We start from the raw sequence: 15,488 nt of genomic DNA, 5'->3' as shown, positions 1-15,488 counted from the left end.
GCAGGGGCAAATGTGGATTTTGCTCCACATTTGGGGTTTAGTCGCGTTGTGTTGTTTTTCATCATATCAATGAGCGCTGCTGACATGCTGCCTGTGTATGTGCGTCTTTGTTTCTGCACCAGTGTGTGCACGCCTGAGCTTGCATAGTTCAGCGTGTCTCAGCACCTGTCTGTGTATATTTGTGCTTATTTATCCTGTCTGTCTGTCTGTCTGTCTGTCAGTGCATGATTAAAAGCATTTACGAGTGTATGCACCGAGACACTGTTTTCCTCCCATCTTTTGCCTCCTCATTTGCATGAGGGTGATGTTGTTGAGAAAAGGGCTGACAGTGGAGGTTTTAAGCCCCATCTGTTGGGAAACGAAACGATTGATGGAGCGAAAGAGGGAGCCGAGAGGCAGAAATGACAGGGAGTGGCGAGGGAGCGAGAATAAGCAGTTGGGGGGAACAAGAGGGAACTGCACGTTTTGGATCCATGCAATATGGAAATATGTAAATGGCAATCTTGTATCTTTGCTTAGCAAGTGCATTTGTAACCACAGCTTGGATTTGACTGAGTCTGCGCTCTACATATTCACTGACTTGAACTTGCAAATGTGGTCCCTTTTTAAGTGGCAGGCCTGGGTTTCAGACCCCTGTGAGAGGGAGCATAGGTGCTACTCGAGTGTCCTCGAGCAAGAAACTGAAACCCATTCGGCTGTTTTGTCGCTGATAATCCTCTCTGATTTCTTTGGGAATGGGATCAGGCGGAAAGAGACATTCTCCCTCAGAAATAAACACCTCAGCATTACATTATCATTATGGACTTACACTACAGCACAGAAAAACATGTTGGAATAAGCAGATGCCTCACTCTTGCCAGACTGCAAATGCAACCATGTGTTAAGCTGCCAGTGTGCTTCATCAGAACTGTGTGTCGGATGGTCGGATAGCTTTGAAAACCCACTGCCCCCACATATCGGGGTAGAGGGTGAGGGGGGACTGAGTCCGACTATTTCTATTACTTTTCAAAACCTGACATTCATACCCACGTCCCGATTGATCAGCTGACATTTATTCAGCTAAAAATATGTATCGTGAATCTTTCCTTAATGTAGCTTTAAACCTGCAGTAGGCAGAATTTTTTTGGCATCATTGGGAAACAATTCCATAATAACCTTTCAGCATATTATAATTCAAGTGTTCCGAGAGAAAACTAGACTTCTGCACCTCCTCATGGCTCTGTTTTCAGGCTTTAAAAAATGTAGCCCGTGACGGGAGACTTTGGCCAATCACAGGTCATTTCAGAGAGAGAGCGTTCCTATTGGCTGTTCATTCAACGGACGCAGCTGTCAATCACTCGCGAACTGTGATCAAACAGTCAAACTAGGCAGCGCTGATCAAACATGAATCAATATTATGTTACGTTAATGCCTATTTCTCTCCTCAAATGTTCTCAAACATCTTGTAGTGTACTGTTTAGCTGTAAAATGAGAAAGTGTGCGGCTGGTGGGCGGTGCTTGGTTTTTCCTCGACTGATCTCAACATGGCTGCCGGGTTACAAACGTTCTCATTTTACAACTAAACAGCACACTACAAGATGTTTCTGAAAACATTTGAGGAGAGAAATAGACATAACAGTAACAGAATATTGATTCATATTTGATCAGCGCTGCCTAGTTTGACCGTTTGATCGGAGTTAGCGAGTGAATGACAGCTGCTCAGAGACGGCAGGCTCCAGCTCGGCTGGGATTGGTTGATTTGCTCCAGTCTGTGAAATCCTGCAGATGCCATTAGGAGCACCGGAGGACACAGAGGCACATGACTTTTTTTCAGATTACCTGTCTCATGTGCTACTGTCAGGATATAGTGACCGTTTCATAAAACTAACTTTTTTTTTAACCATAGTTGCTCCAACCTGCCTATTCCAGCTTTAAGTTACAGCATTTTTGGTCGTAGACTTTCCAAATGGCACTCGGTTTTTCCATTTTGACCATACTGTGCTGGTGCAGGCACTAAATGGGGGGGCTTCCCTGCCCAGCGCTGCCCTGACTACTGCTGTTGTTATCAGTGGGACTGGAGACAAGCATTATTTCCCCTCTAATTCCCTGATAATGTCTGTCCTGCCGCATGGATGGCTCTCAAAGGCAAACCCAGAGCCCCTCACACCAGCAGAGGGGCTGTGTGTCCAGGGGGAGATATGCTGTGTGTGTGTGTGCTGTGTGTGCTGTGTGTGTGTGTGTGTGTGTGTGTGTGTGTGTGTGTGTGTGTGTGTGTGTGTGTGTCTGTCCAGAGAGGCCAGAGGATGAGTTACACGCTTGCTTTGTCAGAGTGCAACCCTCTTTCCCAGCTTTTATCTACACAGTCTCCATGCTTTTACCTTTTTTTTCCTTTAAAGCCCTTTTTCATAGACTTTACAGCAGCTTTTACGAAGTCGGAGCTTTGCCAAACAATGACTGGCTGCAGGCGTCATATCTTCTAATCTCTTTCACTTTGTCGTCTCTGTCTCTAGGAAAAACACGTTGTATCTCATATTTTTGCTTTGTTCCATAAGTGATAGGTGTCATTTCCTGTTGTGAAAAAAAAATACCCTTTATAACCCATTAAGAATTAAGCCAACTCATTTGAAAATGTCATTTAAAAAAAAAGTCTGGAATAAGAAAATAAAATAGTAGTATTTTTAAATTAAGATGCGGAAATTTTGCAGGTTTTTACAGGACAAAAGTGATGAATGTATGATTCATCTCTCATCTGTCTGAGTGCTGTTAGTAGGGGTGTAAATCACCAGTTTCATCCTGATACGATATTACATTGATTCACGAATGCTGCTAGCAATGTTGATGTTTAGGAAGGAGGTGAGCTCGGACAAAAATGGTGAAACAGACGTGCCATGGGAATGTCAAAATAAAGGCGCATCTTCAAGATGATGATACGTACCGATGTTTTCACTTTGCATCGATGATATTGGATCGTTGATCATTCAATCGATATAACGATCCAGATCGATGGATCCGTCACACCCCTAGTTGTTAAGAGTGTGCGTTATTAACCTGTAATTCACTGTAATTCCCCTCTGGGATTGTTTAGTTGAAGTCTGTGTTAGAAAAAGGCACGTCATTAATTTAACAGTAAGCCCATGGAAGTGAAACAGTGACATACTGATGAAGTTTAAATGGCTATGATATCGAAAATGTGCACATTTTGTAGGTACCAGATGGGGCTGAAACACACATCAGTGTGTGTGTGTGGTGTGTGTGTTACAGTAATGCGTGCGTGTGTATACCACTGTGAGACAGAGCAGCCACAGGGCTGACAGTAAGCAAACTAGACCCAGTGGACGGGGTGACCACTCAGGTGGCAAATCTGGAGCTTGACATGAATTCCCCTCGCTCTGTGGGTGTGTGTGTATTTGTGTGTGTGTGTGTGTGTGTGTGTGTGTGTGTGTGTGTGTGTGTGCGTGCGTGCCTACAAGCATTTGTGTGTGTCTGACTGTGCATGTATATCGCATTGTCTCTGTGCATACTAGCAGATACACAGCGCGTATGCGTGTGTGTGTGTGTGTGGGAAGTAGAGACAGAGAAGACTGCATGTGTCTGAGCAGCACATCATCAGTTAGGCTTTATGGCTCAGGACCTCCTAAGATAAGCCCCCCAGGCTGTGAAATTGCTCCTTGAAGAGAAAATGACATTAATATGCGCTTGTCCCTCCCCCAATGATCCTTGAGCTTTTTACCAGGGCCTCGCTGCTCTTTTAGAGAGGCAAGCCAAGCCATCATGAAAAGCCCCACCACAGATGAAATGTTAGAGCCATTGACTGTGGCACAGCCTGCAGAGCAAAGCTTTTAGCCTGTCTGGCCTGTGTATGAGGGGGTAGACTGCTCTATAATGTAAGAGCAGCATGAAGTCCTTTATCAAAATCATGGATAGCGCAATCTTTTGTATGATCCTAAATAGTTTTAACGGCGGGAAGGAACTGAGGGGCTGACACTGAGGTCTTTAATTGTGACTTAAAGCCCCAAATCCCGAGTATTTCTCTGTAACGTTAAAGCTCCCCTCCACACAGAAATGTGTTGTGCTTATTGTTACTTCACTTGGATGTTTGAGCTCGACTGTGCAGAATGATGCTGAGTTTATTTTCACATTCATCTGCTGAAGGAGGAAGGTTGCTCAGTGCTCACCTTAAATCAGAGTTTAACATGCGTATGTGTCAGCACCATTTGTGACATCACTATTAGTTTGGAGCCAATCCCGCTCCAGTATGAGACTTACACAAGTGCGATGTGGGAAATTGAAGGCTCCAGTGCACATAGACTGAGCATAGACATTTCAGTGAAGTAGGAGACGTCTTGTGTCCGGTAGTTTATGAAATTACCGGACAACAAATATTACGGATTTTTCAATGAGTGAGATGGACTAACATGAAATTGCCAGATGAAATCGCAAATTAGTCTGGATTGGAACCTCTCAGATCTTTTTCGATTTCCAAGGGGTGTAGAACAAAATTTTACATCACCTTGTTCCATCTGGGCCCCACCCACTTCTTATCAGTGAGAAAAGCAAAGATACTGTAAAAACTAGGGCTGTCAATTGATTAAAAATGTGCAAATGAATTGCAAATTTTGTATCTGTTCAAAATGTACCTAAATGGGAGAGTTTTCAAATATGTAATACTCTTGTCAACATGGGAGTGGGCAAATATGCTGCTTTATTCAAATTTATGTATACATTTATTATTGGAAATCAATTAACAACACAAAACAATGACAAATATTGTCCAGAAACCCTCACAGGTACTGCATTTAGCATAAAAAAATATGCTCAATACATAACATGGCAAACTGCAGCCCAACAGGCAACAACAGCTGTCAGTGTGTCAGTGTGCTGACTTGACTATGACTTGCTCCAAACTGCATGTGATTATCATAAAGTGGGCATGTCTGTAAAGAGGAGACTCGTGGGTACCCATAGAACCCATTTTCATTCACATATCTTGAGGTCAGAGGTCAAGGGACCCCTTTGAAAATGTCTCTGCCAGTTTTTCCTCCCCAAAATTTGGCGCAACTCTGAAGCGTTATTTAGCCTCCTTAGTGACAAGCTAGTATGATATTGTTTAACCAATGGATTGCTTAGTTGGTTAAAATCAGTTAAGTCAAGTTGTGTTAATGCGTTAAAGAAATGAATGGCTCTGCTAATAACACGCCATGAGCTGTGTGGGTATTATATGATTGGCAAGATTAGCTATTCGCCCCAAATCACACTTAATTGGATACATTTATGTACACGCCAAGTCATCAAAAGTATTTTAACGTTTTCCAGGAAGAGGAAAGAGAGGGATTTTGATATCATTTTACATATATTTAGCAAATAACAAAAGATAACTGAACATTTACACAGTGACTCAGGATTAGAACTTGAAACATTTATTTTTTATTTCACTGTGTCTTTAAGAAAGTTTGTTTTATAGCAACCACTAACAGATGGTTACATTTGCATAATTTTCCTCCAAAGCTCACATTGTACCTTTAACATGTATTGTGCCGCAAAAATCGATGTTCCAGCTAGGTCTCCCCATATGTTTCCCAGTCAAAAGAAAGTCCTTTTCTTCCATTTCAGGACCAACAACCAGCTGGTGGGCTTCCTGTCCAAATACAGTAACATGAACTTCATCAAGTCACATGGCCGGGACAACGCCAGGTGAGATGCATATCTTTTTCAAACTTTATTTTAGTCTCCCCACGCAACACTCCAGCCTCTCTCTTACTCTCTGGCTAGCTCTCTGTGTTTGTCTCACTTACTCACACACAGCAGCACCTAAGAGCGCACACACACAGCGCACTCCTGCCAGCACGGCGTGGTCACTGAATCATAATACAATTAGCTCCCATCTGTGGCTTCATTAATTAACCTTCTTGGCGGGGCGAGTTGGCGAGGTCGCTGCCAGAACGCCCTTTTCCTGCTGCCGGCGCCCTGCCGCCCTCTACTTTATGCCTCATCACACCCCCGCGACAAATCACCTGTAAAAATAACCCCGAAACGCACGAAAATATATATATTATTAAAAAAAATCATGGATGCATGAGTCAGCATGACTCAGCAGTACCTATTTGCAGTCACAGTGTTTTATTCAGTGCTGTTTGATGAGAGCTGTTTTGTTCCTGATTTAATTCTGTTTTTAACAACAATAATTATATCCGTAATCCACCGCTATATGCGTCTACGTATGAGTGGATGGAAAAATTAAAGTAATTGAAAAATATCTTAGTGCATTTTTAAAATGTAATCCGTGTATGTGTGTGTGTGTGTGTGAGCCACAAGGTCAATACATCAACAGTGTTTGTCACTGTTCAGATAACAGAGGGAACAGTCTGACCTGCTCGACCTGAATTTGACTCCCTCCATCTAACACTCGATACATTCGCAGGAGTAACACCATCCATTATGTATGCAGGGTGTCACTCTTCTAGTCGCTGATAGAAGTCTGTAGTGACAAGTGCGAACGACACATTTCTCAAGTCATTTAGGCCCAAGGATAGGAGACACATTCTGCTACTGGAAAGTCATGTTTGGATATATTGTAATACTAAACTAATCACAATTGGTTTTTTAAATGATGAATTTCTTCAGTTAGCTGTTAGCAGTTGAGTTTCATCAATTCTCAGTGTATACACTTCTCTTTTTTAGCTCATATCTTTCGTTATTTTTTTACCAATTATCACAAAAAAAATGCCTGATTTAAGTGGTATATAAATAAACTATATTGTTAGGTTATTATTAGGTATATTGCTTTTTAAATGACAAAGATTACCGTTTTAAAACGTATTTACTACTTATTTATTGTTAAATGCAGAACTCAGATGGGCGACGAGGCGCAGCCTTTTATTCAGCTGACGCACTTTGGTTGCATCACATAGGGAGAGAGGACGGACCCGCCAGTCTATGCGTATTCATTCTCCATTATTGTTGTTGTTCAGCACTTGTAGCCTACATGCAAGATGTGACAGTTGGTCTTTATGTTTTTTTTCCCGCCCCTCCTCCATTGTGATTGGACGACTGTGTTAAAAAGTGACAGCGCAGCATTTGACCCAAAGTTGAACATTTTTCAACTCTCTGCAACCAGAAAAAAACACCAAAAAGGCAGCGCTCAGTGCAGAATAGACTCGGGGCTTCTGGCTTTTTAGCGTAATGTAAATACGCGGCGCTCCCATTGCAAAGAATTAAAGAAAGAAAAAACGTGAACATAGTAGTTGTGGCGGTTGGCTTATCAATAGTGCGATATTGCAATATGGCGGTTATTGCGACAGCCCTAGCAGATACAGATTTTCACCCTGATTTTATTACAAGCACTCAAATGTTGTTTCCTACTGAAACAATGAAACAGTGTTCCCTGAAGTCAACAAGGGCCTCTTGTGACAAGCACAGCTCAAACTTCTTCTGTTTTATTGAAAGTAAAGAGAAAAAACGGGAGAAAATACAAATGAGCTGCTGATTATACACAAGTGTCCCTCTAAATGCAAAAACAAGATCTGCAGAGTGCTTGTTTTTATGCAAATTGTGTTTTCAAAGTCTAATTTTCACCTGCATGTTTCTATTTTTTTCCACCATGTAAATTCACAAAAAGAATTAGCCTTCACTGTTTTGTATATTTAGTTATATTTAGTAGTCGGCGGTGTAACTGTATCTTTGTGTGTGCTCGCCAGGTTTATCCGTAAGCAGGGTCTGGATCGTCTGTTCCTCGAGTGCGACACCCACATGTGGAGGCTGGGCGACCGAAAAATCCCAGAAGGCATCTCGGTGGACGGCGGGTCCGACTGGTTCCTCCTCAACCGCATGTTCATTGAATATGTCATCAACTCCAAGGACGACTTGGTCACCAACATGAAGCGTTTCTACGCCTACACTCTGCTGCCTGCCGAGGTAACACACACACACACACACACACACACACACGCACACACACCGCATTCACACTTTCAGGTGTTTCTTAACCTTCCACTGACAGCTGAGCTGCTTTGCACTTACACTGCATCACGTATAGAAACAATATCCACTGTTCTCTTTTCATCGCTGTGTTAGATGTGCAGGAAAGAAAAGAAGTCGGAGGCGGACATAAAATCATAATGTGAAGGCGAGATGTAAAGGCTGACTTTTCAACCGTATACAAGGATTGGATGAGAACTGAATGATCTCTGTTGGGAAATTGGATGTTTATCATGAGCTACTGTGAATCTCCAGTCTCTGACTCTATTTCCTCTCCGTGAATTGAATGGTGTAACGTATATGAATTTCTAATTTCGTCTCTCTGTGTCTGCTCCCCCTCCCTCTGTCTCCCTCTCCTGTTCCTCAATACCCAGTCGTTCTTCCACACGGTGCTGGAGAACAGCGCCCACTGTGAGAGCATGGTGGATAACAACCTGCGCATCACCAACTGGAACCGCAAACTGGGCTGCAAGTGCCAGTACAAGCACATCGTCGACTGGTGTGGCTGCTCCCCTAATGACTTCAAGCCTGCAGACTTCCACCGCTTCCAGGTGATAATGACACACAACACTAGTGTAGAGAAAATCTCTTTTTGCTCGGCAGCCTTCTGTGATCAATCTAGAAGCCAAAAGCAGAGTTAATGGCACTTGGAGGTCAGGGCCCATAATATTCAAGGATCACACTTTTTCTTTTTCTCTAAAGAAATTTGTTAAAAAGCTCTAAAATTGAAATTTATACAAAAGGGCTCTGAGGGACAAACGAATACTGAAGGCAGTGCTGACCATTGTCATATTTTTCGTGTGTCCTTTAACTTTTTTTATGTTTAGAATTGGAGTTAATTGCTCTCTCGTTGCATAATACCAGAGGCTAAATCCTTGATAAACTTGTGGTGCAGGTCGAATATCTCTTTGAAATACTAGCAAGAAATAGCTGCAGGCAAACCCTCCAACCAAGGACGATTGGACTGCAATTGCTAGTGAAACTGAATGAAGAAATTGGTCTTTAACTCAATTTATATAATATACTGGAAAAATCAACTATAGATATGTTAGTGTGTGTGTGTATAAAAATATATATATATATATCGATTAAAATATTTAATTGCGATCAATCACAAACTGTCCATAGTTAATTGCAATAAATCGCAAATTAATTTGGGGTAATGTTGATAAGAGTATTAAATACTTGTCAAATCTCCCTTTAAGGTACATTTTGAAAAGATAAAAAAATCTGTGATTATTTTGTGATTAATCACGATTAAATGTTTTTGAATTGAAAGACAGCCCTAATATATATATATTCTGAACTGCTATATAAACTGCTGGTTTCTGATCAGTTTCCAGAACAGAAGTGCTCGCCATCCAATCGCTGAAAAATGCAATTCTGGCACAAATCTCCAAATATCAAAAGTTTTGATACCAAATCCCAGCATGGCTTTTTCTATGGTGTTCCTCAAGGTTTTGGTGTCTTAATGTGGTATTTTGGAGGGATTATTAATAATTTTTATCAATTCTTGAGTGGAAAAAAATGGTTAAATTTAGCACCAAATCTGTGTAACAAATGGCATCAACCCAAAAATTGCTGCAACAACTTATGAAACATAAATCATCATATACGTCTATCATCATGTTCTAACCCCCTTATACAGTGTTACAATTTATTTTGATTCATTAAATCATTATATTTCTGATTTATGACTAGAACAGCTTGACACACTGCTGAGCTGCATCTCAAATTAATCTTCATGTTCCCAGCTTTCAGTTGATGTACACCACTTCTATGTGACATCTACTGTTGACCTGCTATCTCCTCCTAAAGACCCCTGTACTCCACTAAAAAAGACAAAAACAGGTCTATTGTGGGTCTCAGAGGGTTAGAGTATTTTAAGTAAAAATGAATTAGATTCTGTGAAGTAGGAGTAAAAGTGAAGGATTTGTACTTTTAGCATTCATTTAAGTCCAAAATGTCCCTTTTGGTAGTTTGATAAGTACAGGCTCTGGGCTTAACTGGGATAAAAGGCCATATCTTCCAGTAGATGTCAATCAGAGACATCAGACAAACCTACAAACATACAGAAATTAAAATGAGAAGTATGTCGTGGGAAATCAGCAGCAGTCAATCTCTAAATTCTCTGGCCTCAAGGTCTGTCCTCCCACCCTCAGCATCCAGCCCGTTCCCACAGCTTTCACAATCAATATGTGCAAAATTATGTCTCGATTAGTATGACCCTGAGAGGGAAAAAAATTAATAGTAATTAGATCCTCTTTGCCTTCAGTATGAGGGGGAGAGGAGCGTTAGTTAGCTTTCCGAAATGAAAGTGAATGAGTGGCAGTGACTCCAGTACCCCAGAGAAAGTCGCTATCGCAGTTTGACTTTTAATGTGCTCCTAAAAAGTAAAAGCTGCAGAACAAAGTGAAAACTGCCACAGTTAAATATCACTTTGAGTCAGATCCTTTAAGGTGCCGTGACTCACTTTGTCTCTCCTGTCCTTCACATACCAGTCAAAGCTGACCTCAGTTCTCCCTTCGCCAGACCCGTCTGCCGTCTGTCTCGCCACAGACTCTGGCAGCCCAGTGCCAACACATTACCACAGGTCCATGGCACTGCTGCTAGGTCTGGTTGGCACCCTGGTATCAGTGAAGTCCAACCTTGGGAACAAAGCAGCCCTTCCAAAAGCCAGCCAGGCCGCCGTATTAATAGGACTCAATATGCAGTTGAGCGCAGCGCACGATCAATGTTTCTCTTGGAACCTTAACACTGGGGAAGATGCAGACAAGCAGTGTTCATTTTGGCAGCTATTTTAGATTTAGTCTTAGTCTTAAAATGAAAATGCTCATTAGTTTTAGTCACATTTTAGTCATTTTTGTCCTTCATAGTTTTAGTCTAGTTTTAGTCGACGACAACTCAAAATGTTTTAGTCAATGAAAAGTCATTAGTTTTTAGTCAAAATGTTTTCTCTCTTAATTATTGTCAGCTAATTTTTTTAATTTAATCTTAGTCCTGTTTAGTCATCAGATTATATTGAACATTTGTCATTTTAGTCAAATTTATTTCACATAAAATTGTATCTTATCATTATCTGATGAAAGACACAGATTGATTGATTAAGAATGCAGCTTTGCAGTAAGTTTGAGTCCTACTGACTGTGCTCATTAATGATGCGCTGTTCAGTCACACCCGCCGGTACGTTATGAGTGCCAATCTGCCCATCCAACATGTAGAAATATGCGTTACTGAACCACCTGAACCCGACCCGCAAACCGTCAACTTTATGCATTATAGTAGCATAATTGTCAGGGCTGAGGTGTGAGACAAGAAGGACAGAGACGGACTGAGCGCCTCTACCGCCACAGCGTTTTGTGTGTGTGTGTGTGTGTGTGTTTGAGACAGCGAGAGAGAGAGTGACAGACAAAGGGGAAGAGAAAGTGGAATGTGACAAAAATAAAGCAAGATTTTGGTGCTGTTTTTATGTTTTTAAACTAGGGCTGTCAATCAATTAAAATAATGAATTGTGATTAATCAAAAATTAATTGCACATTTTTATCTGTTCAAAATGTACCTTAAAGGGGGATTTGTCAAGTATTTAATGCTCTTATTAACATGGGAGTGGGCAAATATGATTGCTTTATGCAAAAATATGTATTTATTTATTATTGGAAATTAATTACCAACGCAGAACAATGACACATATTGTCCAGAAACCCTCACAGGTACTGCATTTAGCATAAAAATATGCTCAAATCATAATATGGTAAACTCAAGCCCAACAGGCAACAACAGCTGTCAGCAACAGTTTTTCCTCGCCAGAATTTAGCACAAGTTTGGAGCGTTATTTAGCGTAAAAGCGTTCTTATTTCTAGTGTGAAATGGTTGGCACCAATAGATCCCTAATGTTTTCTAGTTTCATACGATGCCAGTATCTTCCCTCTGGCTTTAAAACTGAGCCCACTGCAAACTTCAAAAGATCATTTGTGTGAATGCGTTAAAGAAATTAGTGGCTTTAAAACGAATTTGCGTTAACGTGCATATCATATTAACTTTGACAGCCCTAGTTTTTAAACTACATTTTAGTCTCGTCTTTTTTTGTCAACGATATGCATGTTTGATATCGTCACCGTTAATGTTTTATGACCTTGTGTCATCTCGTCATTGTCTCATCTTAGTCATAGAAAAAAAGGAACATATTTCGTCATAGTTTTCGTTAAACAAAATTAACTCTGCAGACAAGTAAAATAGGCTTCCATTTGGTTCACAGATGACTAGAATAATTAAAGGTACACGTGTTCCCCCGCATAGTGATTTTGAAGTGCACTCACCAGGGGAGGGCTTCTGGAGAGGGAGAGTGGTGATGTGCCTTTTGTCTTAGTGCATCATTGTTTAGTAATGTGTTTCAGAATGAGGTGCATTTGGGAAGTGTGTTGGAAAGACAAGCTGTGACAGGTTGGTGCTTTCAGCTGACTGCACCGAGGGCATGTCAGAACACACAAAATCTGGGAATGTGTAAAAACCAAAGCCTCCCTCCCTTCGTGTTTCATTTGATATCTGTAGCCCATCACAGTGTGTTAATGCATCATCTGGTACCGTGTGAATCCGCACACCAACATCTCACTTCATAGCATGAGAAAAAGTCTACTTGATTAGGTTTTTTTTAGCTCGTAGCACTGAGGTGTTCTGTGCTGGGTAAAGGTATCGGCAAATAGTTTTGTGTCTGGGACTGAAAAGATGTCTTTGTGTGTAGGCCAAGCCGTGTAGGCGGCAGATTTCATGATGCACCATCAACCACACGAGCAAGAGTGTGGCAGGGACAGAGAGGGTGAGAAAAGGCATGTAGGAGGCCAGACAGAGCGACAAATACAAGGAACTGGTGAGAAAAGAGATGATGAATGGATGGATAAATATTAGGGCTCTCAAAGTAAAAATTTGTTTTAACGTCACTAATTTCTTTAAAGCATTAACTAACTGATTTTTAGGTTGTAGTGGATTCAGTGTTAAAGCTAGGGTGAAGATACTGGCATCATATGAAACTAGAGAACCTAAGGAATCCATTGGTACCAACCATACAGTATCATACTAGCTTTTAGCAAAGCAGGCTAAATAACGCTCCAAACTTACGCTACATTTTGGCGAGGAAAAACTGGAATAGCCATTTTCAAAGGGGTCCCTTGACCTCTGACCTCAAGATATGTGAATGTAAATGGGTTCTATGGGTACCCACGAGTCTCCCCTTTACAGACATGCCCATTTTATGATAATCACATTCAGTTTGGGGCAAGTCATAGTCAAGTCAGCACACTGACACACTGACAGCTGTTGTTGCCTGTTGGGCTGCAGTTTGCCATGTTATGATTTGAGCATATTGTTTTATGCTAAATGCAGTACCTGTGAGGGTTTCTGGACAATATTTGTCGTTTTTCTTTGAGTTGCTAATTGATTTCCAATTATAAATAAATACATACATTTGCATAAAGCAGCATTTTTGTCCACTCCCATGTTGATAAGAGTATTAAATACTTGATAAATTTCCCTTTAAGGTACATTTCGAACAGATAAAAAATGTAAGGACTATGGACAATCATGCAATTAATCATGATTAAATATTGTAATGGATTAAAAGCCCTATGGAGAACATAAACATTCTGAATGGGCCCCTTTTGTATTTCCTGTTGCAATGTTTGTTAATGCAGTAGCTGGCAGGAAGTAAACTTGGACCAAAGCTGTTGCCATAGCAACAGAATGGCAATGAAAAGGTCTATAGAGCGTTTTGTTCTGCAAAACGATGACAAAGAGAGACCGAGGAGAGAGTCATTTTTATTTAACATACAGTATGTAATAATTCATTCACATATCTATACAGAAAAGATTTACCTCCTTTTTATCTGCTACCTTCTACCACCTTCACTCTACCTTCTCTTTCTTCTCTCTTTCCACACGTCACTTCCACACACATCTAACACATATTTGTTCCCCTGCCATCCTGGCACACCACCATTTCCTAATCTTCTCTTTTTTCTGCTCTTTATCTCTTCCCTCCCTGCTTTGCTGTTATGCTCCCCTCCCTCCCTCCCTCACTCCCTCCTTCCCTCTCCCTCTGCAGCAAACGGTGCGGCCCACCTTCTTTGCCAGGAAGTTTGAAGCCAGCGTGAACCAGGAGATAGTGAATCAGCTGGATGCCTACCTGTTTGGACCGCTTCCCCAGGGAACGCCGGGCCTAAACTCGTACTGGGAGAGCGTGTACGACGAGCCAGACGGCGTGTCCAGCCTGTCGGACACGCAGCTCACGTACTTCCACTCCTTCACGCGGCTGGGCCTGGCCAGAGCTGCCGCCTCGCTGCAGGGAAACCCACAGGATCACAGCTGCAGGTTGGTCTCGTAAACACATTATGCAAATACTCGCTCATCACGACACACCTGCGCTGACATCCACAGGTGCACTTCGGTTTGTTTTCGCTCTCAAAAGCCTGCCACGCCCATGTTAGCACAAGAAACCACAACAGAAAAAACCTTTTGTATTGATGCGTCGTCTCTGCCTGGCATCATATGTCGTGGAAAACAGGATGACAATGAATAGTTCCAATCAGCAGCTGGGAACTCTGCGTAATGCTATTCATTTTGTAACACGATATGACCCTCCGTCAGTTTATCCCAGAGATAATGAGGCTATATGGGTCAGAGCATTGAAAGCTGTCCCTTCAGGCCAGTTTATTATTAGTGGAAATGTACAAATTCCAGTGCTGTTAACATACTGTATGTGGTTAAACGGGAAACCACACTCTGTTTTCATATTTAATGGCCAAATGGAACATTTAGGCTTCATGTACTTCAGTAAGGGTTTCGAACAGCATATGTTTTCAGTAGCATCTGGTGTTGGTGCATTTTAGGTTAGCTTCCCTTTAGTTTACTTGCACAGCGATGAAACCCAAAGTGATTAAAAAACAGTGACAAATGAAATATGCTGATTCGCAACAAAGGTGTAAATTGCTAATTTGTGTACGTGTGACAGAAAGCCCCGCGTGGCTCATAAAAAGCATCTTACCTCGAAAACAAAAGATAAAACAACAAACGCGACACCTACAATAGCAGCAGATGTTAAGATGACACCTTTATGTTCCTCTTAATGGCATCAATAAACATTAAGATGACTTTTCCCCACATGAAACAGGATAACGGGGAATGTACGGAACGCAGCATGATAGAAAGCAGTTGCTTTGACAATATATGGGGACACGCTGTGATCGAATCTGCTGTAGTTTTTGTTGGTTGTCATCCAAGCTGCCAATTCATATTGTTCTACCCAGGAAAGTTTCAAAACTCCTCAGGTGAACTGGCTGATAGCGTTTTAGAGTGCAGCGTCACTTGCTGTTGTATAAGGAGATGCGAAAGCGATCGCCTCGTGTCAGCTGAGATGGTTTGCTTACTGTGATGGTTTGGTCGTTGTAAGCAGGACTCCAGTGCAGCAGGGCGTCCAATGCTACCCCCACGCCCCCACACGCCGCTTCATTGTGGGTGTTCTGTAAAGTCCTGCGGGTAAAGCCGAG

The 15,488-nt window shown here is 41.7% G+C and overlaps 1 protein-coding gene across 1 annotated transcript in view; it reads left to right on the top strand.

Annotated features, from left to right (window-relative positions):
- The window catches only part of xylt1 (xylosyltransferase I), a 104,939-nt gene that overhangs the window by 63,817 nt on the left and 25,634 nt on the right, over positions 1-15,488 (top strand). Inside the window, exons 5-8 of the mRNA XM_074628904.1 lie at positions 5,590-5,670; positions 7,674-7,890; positions 8,328-8,504; positions 14,048-14,313. Of these exons, the coding sequence (XP_074485005.1) occupies positions 5,590-5,670; positions 7,674-7,890; positions 8,328-8,504; positions 14,048-14,313 (741 nt within the window). The remainder of the gene's footprint in view (positions 1-5,589; positions 5,671-7,673; positions 7,891-8,327; positions 8,505-14,047; positions 14,314-15,488) is intronic.

Source organism: Sebastes fasciatus, chromosome 3, assembly GCF_043250625.1.
Source record: "Sebastes fasciatus isolate fSebFas1 chromosome 3, fSebFas1.pri, whole genome shotgun sequence".
NCBI classification, from domain to species: domain Eukaryota; kingdom Metazoa; phylum Chordata; class Actinopteri; order Perciformes; family Sebastidae; genus Sebastes; species Sebastes fasciatus.
This window is presented reverse-complemented; position numbering and strand designations above follow the sequence as displayed.